Below are 14,370 nucleotides of genomic sequence, written 5' to 3'. Positions count from 1 at the left end.
TGGGGGAATGTAAATCAATATATCTATTATGGAAAACAGAATGGAGTTTCCTTAACAAACTAAAACTGGTATTATATGATCCATCAATACCCACTAGCTAGTATGTATCCAAGGAACTGAAATTGAGGGAGAAGTGGAAGGGCATAGGCAGCCAGGGCAAGATGGTGAGTGAGGAAGTCAGGGGCAGGTCCAGACCAAAGGAGAATGAAGGTCTTTGAATGAGGTCATCTTCCCAGTTGACCAAAGTGCTGTGGACGCAAGCAGGAGACCCAATTAGATGGAAACTTTCATATTTGTGCGCCTAAGTGGGGAATCTAATAGACAGACTAAAATAGATACGTGGACATGGGTTATACCAAAGAAAAATAGAGAAAAGAGCATGGACAGGAGAGAAGACAAGAAAAGGAGGGATTCCAGAGACCATAAAAAGGACAATTCAAAACTTCTCTAATGGACTCTGTCTCCTGGGCCCCTTCTCTTTGGAGAAGTCTGTTGCAATTGCTTGCAATAAATCTGTTTTCCGGCTATCTATCTCTGTGTCCTGTTCTTCACTTCTTTGCTGAATGGAGACAATAAACCCAGGACCCCTAGACCATAACAGAATCATTGTCTCAAAGAAATATCTGCACTTCTATGCTCACCACAGCATTCCTTACAATAGCCAAGACATGGAGTCAACCAAAGTATTCAACACCAAATGAATGGATAACTAAATATGGTGTGTGTGTGTAGTACTACTCAGCCATTAAAAAGATGGAAATTTGCCATTTGAAACATGCATTAACCTAGAGAACATTATGCTAAATGAAATAATGTGAACACAGAAAGACAAACACTGCATGATATTAATATGTGGAACCTAAAGAGGTCAGACTCAGAAACAGAGTTGAAAGTTGGTTGCTAGGGACTGAGGGAAATAGCAGAGTGATCAAAGGGCACAAGTTTTCGGTTCTGGAGAAGAAATGCAGAGCATAACTTTGGTTTACAATGTATTGTGAACTGAAATTTGCTGAGTAGATTTCCAGTGTTCACACACATATATACAAAGGAATGTGTGAGTGAGGAGATGAATATGTTAATTAGTTTGACTGTGGCAATTACTTTCTGACATATTTTAAAATGCCCTGTTGCTCACTTTAATTATGTACAATTTTTGTTTGTCAGTTATACCTTATTTCAACAACCTGGGGGCAGGTATAGCTTTCATTTGTCTACCTCCCTGCTCCTAACAGTCTTTTCAGGTCCTTCCAGATGGGAGGTTTCTCCTCCCCCCACATTCCTTGGCAAATACCATCAGTTTGCACAATTCACTCAGCAACACAAAAACCAGCCCCACAGGGGCCTCACAAGTCATGGGTGGTTCCTCACATTCCCAGGGTCAGCCTTCCACTGTTAGAGAGTATATTTAAAATAAAAATTGTCTCTGGAAATTGGGGATTGATACCTGCAAATATTTTATGCAAAAACACTTCCAACTTAAGTCCTCCTATGTTTTCATCCAGTGTTAAGACAGACAGCATTACTCCCCCAAAGATTTTTAGACTTGCCACTCCTCTGATCTTCTTGAAGAGGATTAATGTTAGCGTTTCTCAGGACCCTCCCCTCGGCCTGCACTCCTCATATAGGTGCTGATCTTACTTCTGCTTTCTCCCCAATCTCCACACACTCTTTGGGTGTTGATTTCAGTAACTCATGAATTAATTATTTTTATTTCCACCCCTTTTAATTTCTCAATTCATTTGCTGTTCACAAAAAGAAGTGCTGGCTGGAGGTGTAGGTCAGTGGCAATGCAGACAAACAATGGGTTCACATCTTGGTGAGTGCAAAGCCCAAAAATGTAGCAAAGACTTGAACTCTTCATTTTTTTCCTGCATTGCTGCCTCACTGTTTTCTTTGCTCTGAGTCACCCTGCGTTCCAGGAATAACAGATCAGATAAATATACGTCTTGTGATGGGTCAAAACTGTCCCCCAGGCAACAGCAACTTCCTTATCATGATCATGACAAAGTCCCCCTGACCTATCTGGAGGTAATGAAGGACAACCACTCCCAATCCAGATCATCTGCTTTGGCAGCTGCACAAAGCCTCCAGCTATGCAAACCTCCAACCCTTACCCTCATTCCCCTCTTTTTTTTTCTTTTGGTAATGCTGGGGATTGAACCCTGGGCCTCCCGCATGCCAGGCAAGCCTCTACCTCTACCACATCTCCAACTCTCTCCTTATAAAACATGGAAGTCCTTGTGAGCCCTGTGAAGACAGGGCTAAGAACATGGGTCCCCTTGTCCTCTCAGTATAGCTACACTGATAAAAAGGTTCCTTTCCTATTTTTCATTATTACTTTTTCCATGTGTTGTTTGGGGTAAGTGGCCAGACCTGATTTGTTGGGTCCCTGGTCCCTATGAACAGGGCTTCAGGCCTAGAGTTCTGGTAATAGAAACAATAACAGGAGATAAACGAATGGAGGAAGATTTACTGTAGTAAGGAGACCATTGCAAGCTCATACACTCTCTGAGGAAAGGAAGCATGAGATTTTATTTGGCGAGACTGTACATATTCACATACATGAAGGGGCAGGCACATTTCTGGGTATGCTCTGCTCAAGGTCATAGAGTACAGGTTCAGAAAGGAAAGATGGTGATTGAACATTCCTGAGCATGCTCAGCTCAATGTTATAGTGGGCCAAATTTACTCTAGGTGCCTAAAAGATCAAGTCAGAGTGACTGGGTGACCTTAGCTGGTTCTTCATGTTTCTCCAAAAAGTTTTAGCTGAAACAAACAAAGGACACTTTGAAGTTATGTTAACAACTAGTTGTGTTAACAGCTAGTAGGCATTTGCCCCTAAAGTTTCTTGCCTAAGTGGCTAACGATGCAGGGCATGCATGCTTGAGTACCACTGGCCCCACATAAAAGTGTTGCTGTGTGCTGGGCTGGGAGGCTTCAGACTGAAATCCCAGTGACTCCAGAAGCTGAGACAGGAGGATCTAGGTTCAAGGCCAGTCTCAGCACTTAGTGAAATTCTGTCTCAAAATTAAAACTAAAAAGGGCTGGGGGTGTAGCTCAGTGGTAATCTGCCCCTGGATTCAATTCCCAGTACCAAAACTCAAACCAAAACAAATACCACAGGGAAAAAGTGCTGCTCTCAAAATAGAGCAGGGTTTGGGGAAGGAGATGGGTAATTGAGACAGTAGAATGCAGATAATTAGAGATAAGCATGCCATTTGTTATAGATTCATGTCTTTTTTAAAAACTTTTTTGTAATTTGGGCCAATAGTAACCCAAATAGTAGGTGGTTGTGGAGTGAAAGGAAGTAATAGGTGTAAAGCGCTTAGAACACGCAGAAAGGAAATGCTCAATAAATGCCAGTTGTCATTATTCACTCAATAGACTTCATAGAATATATTTAAATGGACATTCTTCAAGCTGAGGGGCAGGGAAAGCTTCCCCTGAGAGAAAACACTTCTTTTGAATCATGTCAAATAAGGGAATTCTAACTGGGCCAGGAAGAATTTGCTAATGTGTCTAATGACAAAGAAAGTATATTATAAATACCTATTAAATCCCAACAATAACAGAACTTTTCTGTTTTCTAGGTTTTGCTTTTTACTTTTTTTTTTTTTGCTTCCTTTTTGAAATGAAATGTGCTAGATATCTCTACAATTTTGTTCAGATGACTGCAGAACCCAGAAAAGATGTTGCTGCTATTGATACATAATAAACCTCTATTATTGGAGTATACACACACACACACACACACACACACACACACACACACTATAAATTTGAATTCTTGGAACTTTAACTGTGCTGTCAACTTTGTAAAAGGTGTCCCAGTTCACCATGATGAATTGGCACCATACAGAAAGGAATAGTCATGCTGGAATAGAAACTTGACTTATTGTTTTTCCCATTTGTATGGGGGTAAAGCACTGTATTCAACATGTAAGGTCTTATCTAAATGATTTTGATTAGAGAAACTAAAAAAAGTATTCTCTAAATAAGGAAAAATAAGTACCTAGTAAAATCTAAGCCAGCAATGAATAGTATCCATGTTCTGCAGATTTTTTAAGCATTAAAAAAAAAAAACAACAAAAAAAAAACACTGGTTTCTGTTTCTCAGCTAATCTTAAAGGTCAATGAGCTTTCATATGAAATGCCCAAAATTCTGTAGTTAAACAAAGTCCTCCTCCTGCACTAATATTGCTCATCCAAGTTACTCCCACGTTCGAATGTTCAGATGGATGCTCCAGGGGAATAAGGGTATTTTTGAGTCCTGCTGAAAGCAAACATCTGTTTCACACTGGCATACAGCTCAAAGAGCCAGACCATCCTCATCAACCAAGCAATTGGATTAACATTTATCTGAAGGAAGAAAATGAAATTCTATACCGGCAAAATTGCTACAAATATAAGCATGCTGGGGTTTAAGGCAGATTGACAGTGGCCCATAAAATTGATCCAAGTTTTCTGGGCTACTGCTGAAACTAGCACTCTCCACCTGAGATGTGCAATTGCGATATCTTATAGAGTTGCCTGGAGTGTAAGGCCTGAAAACACTGCTGAGCACTGAAGTTTAAATCCAAAACATTTGTGTGGGTAAAAGAGGAGTGAAGGCAGGGCTCTTTCCTCCTCCAAATGAAGGCTGGGAGTGTGGAGAATAGGACTTCTAAGGCAAACCATATGTGGAAAAGTCTCAAAATGCATATTTGGCAAGCAACAATTTCAGGGAGTTTGAGGGAAGGACTCTCTAAATATCGGATGTGATTTCAGGAAAATTCCAAATGCTCCTTTTTATTGGATATATATTTTTTTCCAAACAATTATATTATCTGCAGCCTCCGCATGGTGTCCTAAATATTGTTATCTAGCACCCGGAACTGCTAATCTGATATCCAAAAATTAAATTGTTTTAATTTGGGATATTTTTATTGATTTAACATTTACCAGTATAAGAAAATAAAAGTCACATACATTCTCAGGAGCTATAGGTAAAATTGCTACCAATCTAAGCATCCTGAGATCTTAAAGTCTGATTAACAGTGGCTCACAGGATTCAATTGGTTCAATTATTGGGACTACTGTAGAGAAAGATTCGTTCCATATAAGATGTACAATTAAATGGGTATCTTATATAGTATAAGGCCTTTAGTACTGCTAGATACTGAAGATATGGACATTTTTCATATTAGACATTAACATTTACTTTACTTCACCTTTGTGAATCATTATAACCTTTTTAAATTTTTCATTTGGCATCTTAATGCTTTAAAAATACATATTAGAGCTGTGCATGGTAGCATACACCTGTAATCCCAAAGACTTGGGAAGCTGAGGCAGGAAGATTGCAAGTTCAAGGCCAGCCTCAACTAATTTTAGTGAGACCTTAAGCATCTTAGTGAGACCCTATCTCAAAATAAAACATAAAGAGAACTAGGGATATGACTCATTTGTTAAGCACCCCTGGTACCAAATATATATATGTGTGTATATGTACACACACACACACATATTAGTATGAGGGGTTTATGGAGAGTGACTGCTAAAGGGCATAAGTTTTCTTTTGGGGTGAAAAGTTTCTAGAATTGATTGTGGTGATGGTTATACTAAAAACCATTGAGGTATACACTTCCAATGGGTGAAATGTGTGTTATGTGAATCTCTCAATAAAAATGTTTTTAAAAAATCAGAATAAATCATTTCCACATTAAAATAATAAGCCTCTTTTAAAAAAATTGATTGGAAACTTTCCCAATCTCAATTGCCTTTTGTTTTTTCATAATCAGAAGATACATACCCTTAGTTAAATCTCTAGTCTGTTTAATCCTTCCATTGCTTTTATTTGGAAAATTCCATCACATCCAGATAGTCAATAATATGTCCTTCTAGCTCATTTTCATTTTCAATCCATCTGAACTTTGGTGTACATTATGACATTATAATCTTATATTCTCCAAAATTACCTTTTCTTTCCTGTTTCTTTGAAATACTTCATTATAGTATCATCTATTTCCAGCCACTATGGCATCAGTCTGAGAATTCAATGTAAGCTAATAGTATATTTTAATATTCATACCTTCGATATATGGCTTTACATATAGTATTCCAAGGCTTTATTTCTGGTTCATATTCCTAGGTATTCTTGCAATTTTATTTTTGTTTCAGAGGAAATTTAGCTAATTTTATCGACCCATTGAGAAAACAAGTGGACTTGCATTTACCAATGAACCAATTTGAAAAAACAGGATATTTTTAAAATATTTAATTTTATCAGCTAAGAGCACAGTGCAGTTTCCATTTATGTGGGTCTTCCGTTTTCTTCATCTAGGTCCCACACATCTTCAGTTTGTCTATAAATTTTGTAGTTTGCTGTCAGGATGAATAGTGACATATTCCCATTAAGACCACTCACTCTTCCTGCGGACTCGCACCGAGGCATGCTTTGCCACTGAACTACATCCCCAGCCCTTTTTGAGACAGGGCCTGGCTAAGCTGTGGAGGCTGCCTTTAACCTATGATCCTCCTGCCTCTGTTATCCTCAGTGTGTCTAGTTAGAATCCAAGTCCTTGGTGTCCTGAACAAAGAACTGAACAAGACACACACAAGTCACAGACTAAGTGCAGGTTTATTGATGGTGAAGATGGAGGTAGCACTTTGTACAAGAGTGGAGTGAGCCAAGCAAATGAGAGACTCAAGGCCCCATGGCTTAGTGTGGAATTAGTGTTTTATATGCTGAACTGATGTGTTGTGTTTCCTTTGTAGACCTGATTGATGACCTTACTTAACCTTATGATACCTGATTAGAATATTGCCCACTTTACCCCCATTGGTCATTTTAAAATACTGAATCTGTGTTGTCATGGTGATAAGTCCTCAGTGGCAGGAGTTATCATGGTAATGGCTTATTGTAAACAGGGACATGATTCCTTTCCCTGTATCACTGTCCGGTCCTCCAGTGGCATCCTTCTTATACCCCTCCTCTGCCATCTTGGTGTCCTGAATTCACCTAACACCTTATCCTCTCAAGTAGCTAGGATTACAGGCATGCACCATTCGTTTGGGTTCTAATGTATCAAAACAATTAAGTCAGGATTCTAATGACAAGCCCCTAACATTAAAAAGTATGTATTAATGAAATATGGGGCTAGCAATATAGCTCAATGATTCAGTGCTTATCTGTCCAGCATGTATGAAGCTCTGGGTTGTTACTTTAGCACTAAAAAAAAAAAAAAAAAAAAAAAAAAAATGATAGTAATAATAAATTTTATAACAGGTTTTAAATGATATGTATTCAAGTTAATAGAAAGATATGAAACCTATCAATTTTACCACTTTCTAGAATGTGTTGCATCCAAAATGGGGCTCACTCAAAGGGGCAAAAGGGGTTAACAAAGCATTCATGATGACATTCACAACAAACTATTTGGGTGGGTTTCCCTTTTCCCTCAGCTGTGCTTAGCTACATCTCTAGCCCTTTATTTATTTAGTACCAGGAATTGAACCCAGGGGAGCTTACCCTCTGAGCTAAATCCCCAGCCCTTTTTATTTATTATTATTATTATTATTATTATTATTATTATTATTACTGTGTGTGGTGCTGGGGATTGAACCCAGGGCCTTGTGCACTCTACAAACTGAGCTATATCCCCAGCCCCCAGCCCTTTTTATTTTTTATTTAGAAACAGGATCTCACTAAGTTGCTTAGGGCTTTGCTAAATAGCTTTGAACTTGCAATCCTCCTGCCTCTAGAGTTGCTGGGATTATAAGTGTGCGCTACTGCTCCCAGCTTTGCGACAGGGAAGTGTGCAGGCTGGCCTCAAACTTGCGATTCTCCTGATTCTTTTTTAAAGTCTAATGTTCAATGACAAGCTGTCACAATTATACTCTTAGATCTTTGGCTGAACAGTATTAACTTAGCAAAGTACTATAATTTTTTTTTTAATCATTTACTAGGAGATGCAAGACAGCACTCTAGTAACCCCAAATCATCTGTAGTAACCCCCAATTCACTATTTTGGTGAAAATGGAGAGAGTAAAAACCATATGCTATAAATAATACCAACAATCAAAACATCTGTCTGAAACTTGAAGTCCCTTCCCAGGCCTTCCAATAGGCCTTTGTGGAACAAATAGCAGACCTCTTCTCTCCTCACTGAGGCCTGAGAGGGGGATGCTTAAAACTACCAGGCTAAGGAACAGTCAACAAACATACAACACAGAGAGCCAAGGTCAGGGCCAGATCTTCTCAGAGCACAGATGACCTTAGGATACAACCACCTTGTGGACCTGGATATAAGTGGATCCAATGAGTAAAAGTCTTAATTTCTGGGGACAGTGTAAATTGCTGGAGCTTAAAAATCTGATCATGGGGCTGGGGATGTGGCTCAAGTGGTAGTATGCTCGCCTGGCATGTGCGGGGCACTGGGTTCGATCCTCAGCACCACATAAAAATTAAAAAAAAAATAAAATAAAGAAGTTGTGTCCACCGAAAACTAAATATCTCTCTAAAAAAATTGATTAATTAATTAATTAATTAATTAAAAAATCTGATCATGTGCCTGCAAAACAGCCTAGATTCCTTCTTCTCCATCCATCCCAGATCTGCTTTACCTTTTCCAAGTTCTTAGTAATAATTTAATAATTACTGGCAATAGATCACATCAGAGAACCAAGAGAGCAATATAAGGGCTCTAATAATTTGCACAGCTTGATAGAGAGTCTGGGGAAATTAGTAGGGAAGAGTACAGAGAGAAATATTGGGGAAAATTAAGCATTACTCTTTGTAGAAACAATAGATAAAACACAACAAACAACAACAAAACAACCTTGAATTTCCTTCTTTCCTCCCTTTCTTGATAATCGCACTATGTTGCCCAGGCTGGTCCCAAACTCCTGGGCTCCAGCAATCCTCCTACCTCAGCCTCCTGAGTAGCTAAGATGACAGGGGTACAGCACTGTTACCCTGATGATGCCTTGAATAACTTAATAATCCAAGTGATGCATAGAAATTGTCAGGTTTTTTTTTTTTTTTTTTTTGCTTTTAAAAATATATGTTCGGGCTGGGGATTTGGCTCAAGTGGTAGTGCACTCGCCTGGCATGCATGCGGCCCGGGTTGGATCCTCAGCACCACATACAAACAAAGATGTTGTGTCCGCCAATAACTAAAAAATAAAATATTTAAAAAATACATATATGTGCAATGTTATAAGCAAAAATAAGTCAGAAATAATGTTAAATCAAACCTATTTAAGATGGCCTATAGACACACCACACAGTATAATTTTAGAGCAGAAAGTAAAATGTTTACAAGAATCATTTAGAGTAAAATCAAATTTTTATTCCAACAAATATAATATCCGAGATAAATTTATATTCTTGATTGATTGTTGCTATAAATTTCTTCATATCAGGAAAATTGTTATATTTAAAATCCTTAAAATAATTTTGGCACAAGTCAAATCTTCTCATTTTGTTAAGTCCCTGAGCTCTTTAACAATCCCTGAGGCTGATTCCTACATTGGCCTCTCTCCCAGCCCCATTCTGGTCTCGCCTCCACAATGTCTTGTCACCGTATCCAGCCCCCAGTCACTTTAAGTGCCCCCTTCATGTTGACTCTAGATACTATAGGAGAATCCTCACCCCAAAGAGGACACCATATAATCCTTCTTATTGTCAAGGCAGAGAAAGCAGATGGGGGTGAGTTTTGAGTATTTTTCTTATTGTTCCTAAAATTTGCCCTCAGTGGTCAGTGTTCTAACATCTCCAGAGCTTTATGCCTCAGATGCTCATCCAAACACTGAACAGCAAAGAGATCGACGTCCAGGTCAAATTTATTGGCAAAAAAGTGGTGCTTACGTAGTATCCAGTTCAAGTCGCCAGCTCCGAAAACACACACTGAGCGCACATGGACCCCATTGCAGGGTGGGTAAGGTGCACCCTGGGCAATGTCACCTTCAAAGTACTGCCACTTGACAAACCTGGCAACTGACTGCATGTCAGACAAGTCATACTTGTGGCTTAAGGACAGCGAGCCTGGGACCTCAGGGATCCTCTGAATAGTGGCCCAGAGATACTCATCTGGGCTGTACGTGTCTTGTGCCCACTCCATGAACTTTTGAATGTTTTCATTCTCTAGCACATACCTCACGTACTCCCTACTGACTACAAAATAGGCACTGCCCGAAAACAGAGGAGTTTTGAGTGGAGGATGCACTTTGACAGTCCCCGTATTAGTCAACTTTCCGTTAATGACCACATGATGCTTCTTCCACCTTTCTTCTTTATTGGATGGCATCTTTTCCGTTTCCAGGTTGTTTTCACCCATGAACGACTTGAGCTTCCTGACAATTTCCAGGTTGGTTTTAATAGGAAAATCTAACCCACAAAGATTGATCAAGTACTTCCAATTGGCACTCATTCTGTAAAGGTCCTTCATGCAGTTGAGATCGGCCTGAACCCGACTCCAGGATGCATAAACTACATTCTCCAACTGACTGGCCACAAAGACGTTACTGAAACAGGATGCGATGCCCATTACCGCTGCTATAAAGGAGTCCTCTGATTTTTTGTCTACATGAATGCAGTAGAAATTCTGAGGCATATAGATGGCCCTCAGGAGCCTGTCAAGCATTTCAATTTTGTGATGAACCACTATGGAGTATGCAATTGGGAAGCTTTCCTCTTCTTTACTAAGAGGTTCTACAATATATTTACGCATCTTAATGAATGAAGGGCAGTCACTGGTCATGTTTATATAGTCAGATGGTGTCCAACGAGGACGTTTTCTAAATTTCACTGTTAGCATCTCAAGCTTTACCTTCTGGATTTCATTTGCATCACCCTGCAAAATTTTGGTGCAATTAATATTATTACTAGGATTATCTCCAACAAGCTCCAGGTGTCTGACACTTACAAATTCAGGCTTCTGATGAATCCTTACAACAGAGAAAGTTATTAGGGAAAAAACAAGAAACATAAAATAGTATTTAGTGGGACAAGAAAAAAGTCTCCTCCGCCATAAATTCCTCAGCATTTCAAATGACAGTCCGAGATTCTCCTCTAAGTGATCTTCTAGGCTTCCAGCACCAATGATCTTCCTTCTGATTTTCTGTCCAGCGTGGCCTTAAGAGTTGCCAGTTTGAATTTATCAGAAGTACAAAGGCATCTTGAAAGTGACCAACAGCACTAAAAGAAAAACAGAAATGATCTTTATAAATATAGAACTCAAGAACTGTGCTATTTGTTATGAGGCTGTAACAAAACAAAAACAAAAGTGGGTTAATCAGCAAAAAGGGAGTTTTACAGGAAACCCACAGTCTCCAGTATTAAACCACAAGTTGGAGGAGGAAAAACCCAACAACCCCACCCAGGCCTAATGTTCTAAAATATTCCACAATAAACACTTTACCTCTCAGGTACACTGAAGTGCAAAAACATAGTGGACGATCTACCTGTTGAACTATCCACACTGGGCAAGTTTTTGAAAGTAAGCCAATTGTAAGAATTAGCACACCTTCTCTCTCTCTCTCTCTTTTTCTTTTTTTTTTTGGGGGGGGGGGGGCACTGGGGATTGAACCACTGAGCCACATCCCCAGCTCTTTTTTATATTTTATTTAGAGACAGGGCCTCACTAAGTTACTGAGGCTGGCTTTGAACTCACGATCCTCTTGCCTCAGCCTCCTGAGCCACTTCAGCATGTGCCACCAAACAAGCTAGCACACCCTCTTCTTGAAATGGTTACACTAATTTCAGTTCTTCCTGACATCTATTAAAGTCCACCACGTGGCATCAGCAGCCATAAGATCTGAAGAGATCAGATATCCACTTGGCTTTTTCCTGATTTCGGATTAGGGCTACACTTAGAAGTTCAGGAATGATAGGGACTTCAAAGGATCTTTGAAAGAAGGGAAAGTAAACTGAGTTTTCAAACTGAACCAAAGGGCTCAGCTAAAACCAGGCCAGATTTGGGGCTGTGTTTAGGTGACCCTACAATTAATCTCAGTTCCATGTCAGGCACTATATGAAGATACAGCCTGAATTTCCTAAACTGAGTATAACTAATTATAATTATTAAGCCCTCAGAAAAACAAGAGCTGTATATGACAGAACTTTTGTCTACTTTCTAATTTTTACTATATAAAATGCTTTAAAAAATTCAAGTATTATTTCATTTTTAAAAACAACTTTATAACTTGACAATTGGTTCTATAACTAATAGGTGCTATTCTGAAAAAGAAGATCAAATACCATTAGTTCTGAAAAAGAAGATCAAATACCATTAGTTCTGACCATACTAGATTTAAAGAGATTTGAAATGAGTTTTAAACAGCAGAATTAACACTGATACTTTTAAATATTTCATTAGGAAGTCAATTGTGAAGATCAATAATACAAATGAAAATAAACAGTTGACCATTATTAGTTTAGAATAATGTTAAGAAAGGTATTCAGACTTTTTACCATTGAGAACTAAGAAAAGTGTGGATCATTTAGTGCTGAGATTCTTGGTAACATCCTGCACCCCTTCAGAGTACCTCTCATGCTGCCAGTTTTCTTCAGTGAATCAGGCGTCCAGTGATGGTGATATGTCCCTTGAAGCTTTTTTAAAAATCTGTGAAATGAAAAGGGAAATGCATGAAGGGATATAACTATATGTGTACTTGCAGCACACAAGAAAGCATGCTGGTTCTCTTTGTATAGATGTACTTTTTTTCCCCTCAAAATTATGGCAGATTTCTATCTTTTAAAATTTGCTTCTCTATAATTGTATTTTCCTAAAGCTATGGTTGTGGTTGGTAAAGGTGTGAAAACATACTGACATTCAGATCTCCCCCCAACGCCCGAAGTGTTAGAGGATGGAACCTGGGGCTTTTGCATGCTAAATAAGTGCTTTACCACTAAGTTACAACTCCAGCCATAGGCTGAGCATTTTGAAAGGAAGCTCTAGCATCATTTCCCAAAATGTGTGACAAGGGACAGTTAATGTTCAAGATGATTGGAAATCCAACATATCCCACCCTCACTGTGAAACTTCCCAATGCTCTCTGGCATATTAATGACAATCCTGTAATTGAATAAGCTGCTTGTCTCATTTTCTTCCAACTACCTTAACTATTAGAAAGCAAACAATTCTGGTAAAATAAGGAATTTCCATCACTGAAACATCAAAACAAGAAACAACAATGTGCCGCTAAGCAATTCCTGCCCAATCTTTAGCAGACCATGAAGCTACAGCAGAGCCTTACAGGCGCCTCAAACTATAAATATAGAAAAACTCATCTAAAAAGTCACTAAACAAACACAACAAGTCCTGGGCAGGGTAAGAGTAGAGGTCTGATTGCCAAAATTGACATATTATAAAATGTCCAGTTTCAGCAAAAATATTACAAGGTATGCAAAAAAACAAAACAAAAACCCCACAAAAGTTCAACCCACATATAAGGGGAAAAAGAGTCAATAAAACTAATCCCTAAGGAAGCCCAGGCACTGGATTTAACTAAACAAAGACTCAGAATGACATTTAACCAGCTGAGTTACAAAACAGAGCCAAAAGAAGTCTGGAAATGCACAGTTAAAATAACTGACTGAAAAAGCTGACCGAGGAGTTCCAACAGCAAGTTTGAAATGACAGAAGAAAATTCAGTGAAATTTAAGACAGGCCAACTGAGAATATATATAGTCTGAGGAACAACAACAACAACAACAAAAAAGTAAACAATGCCTCAGAGAACTGTGAGACACCATCAAGCAGACCAACAAATAGCAATTAGAGTCCAGGAAAGAGAGTAGAGAAGAGGGAAGAGGGGCGGGTACAGAAAGAATATCTGAATAATGACTAAAAACTTTCCAAATCTGACTTTAAAAATACTCATCTGTACATCCAAATAGCTTGAAGAAGTCCACATATGCAAAATAGTATAGCTGGTTTGGCAGGCAGTTTGGCAGTTTCTCACAAAGCTAAGAGTAGAGTAACCATTCAATCTAGCAATCAAAGTCCTGGTACTTACCCAAGATGAGTTATAAATGGATATGGACACACAAACCTACATATGCATGTTTATAGCAACTTTGTTCATACTTGCTAAATTTTTGAAGTAACCAAGATATCCTTCAAGAGGTGAATGAATAAACAACTTGGGATACATCCACCTAATGATAAAAGGAAATGAGCTATTTAGCCACAAAAGATATGAGGAACTCTGAATACATGTTGCTATGTGACAGAAGCCAGTCTGAAAAGATTACATACTCTATATGATTTCAATCATATGACATTCTAGAAAAGGCAACACTACAGAGATATTAACAAGATCTATGTCTGTTACAGTTTTGGAGGGAAAGGAGGAAGTGATTAATAGGTAGGGCACAGGTCAGTT

The 14,370-nt window shown here is 38.7% G+C and overlaps 1 protein-coding gene across 2 annotated transcripts in view; it reads right to left on the bottom strand.

Annotated features, from left to right (window-relative positions):
* Nucleotides 1–9,424: 9,424 nt before the first annotated feature.
* Gcnt1 (glucosaminyl (N-acetyl) transferase 1) overlaps nucleotides 9,425–14,370 on the bottom strand; it is a 32,129-nt gene continuing 27,183 nt past the window's right edge. Inside the window, exons 2-3 of one of the 2 annotated variants that reach the window (XM_076843497.2) lie at nucleotides 12,455–12,605; nucleotides 9,425–11,179 (exon numbers count right to left, since the gene is read on the bottom strand). In XM_076843497.2, coding sequence (XP_076699612.2) covers nucleotides 9,741–11,027 — 1,287 coding nt within the window. In that variant the 5' untranslated portion in view covers nucleotides 11,028–11,179; nucleotides 12,455–12,605 and the 3' untranslated portion in view covers nucleotides 9,425–9,740. The remainder of the gene's footprint in view (nucleotides 11,180–12,454; nucleotides 12,606–14,370) is intronic. The other variant, XM_076843499.2, reaches the window with a different exon arrangement.

This window comes from Callospermophilus lateralis, chromosome 2 (assembly GCF_048772815.1).
Source record: "Callospermophilus lateralis isolate mCalLat2 chromosome 2, mCalLat2.hap1, whole genome shotgun sequence".
Lineage (NCBI taxonomy): Eukaryota > Metazoa > Chordata > Mammalia > Rodentia > Sciuridae > Callospermophilus > Callospermophilus lateralis.
The sequence above is the reverse complement of the archived record's forward strand: the minus strand, read 5'-3'. Positions and strand labels throughout refer to the sequence as shown.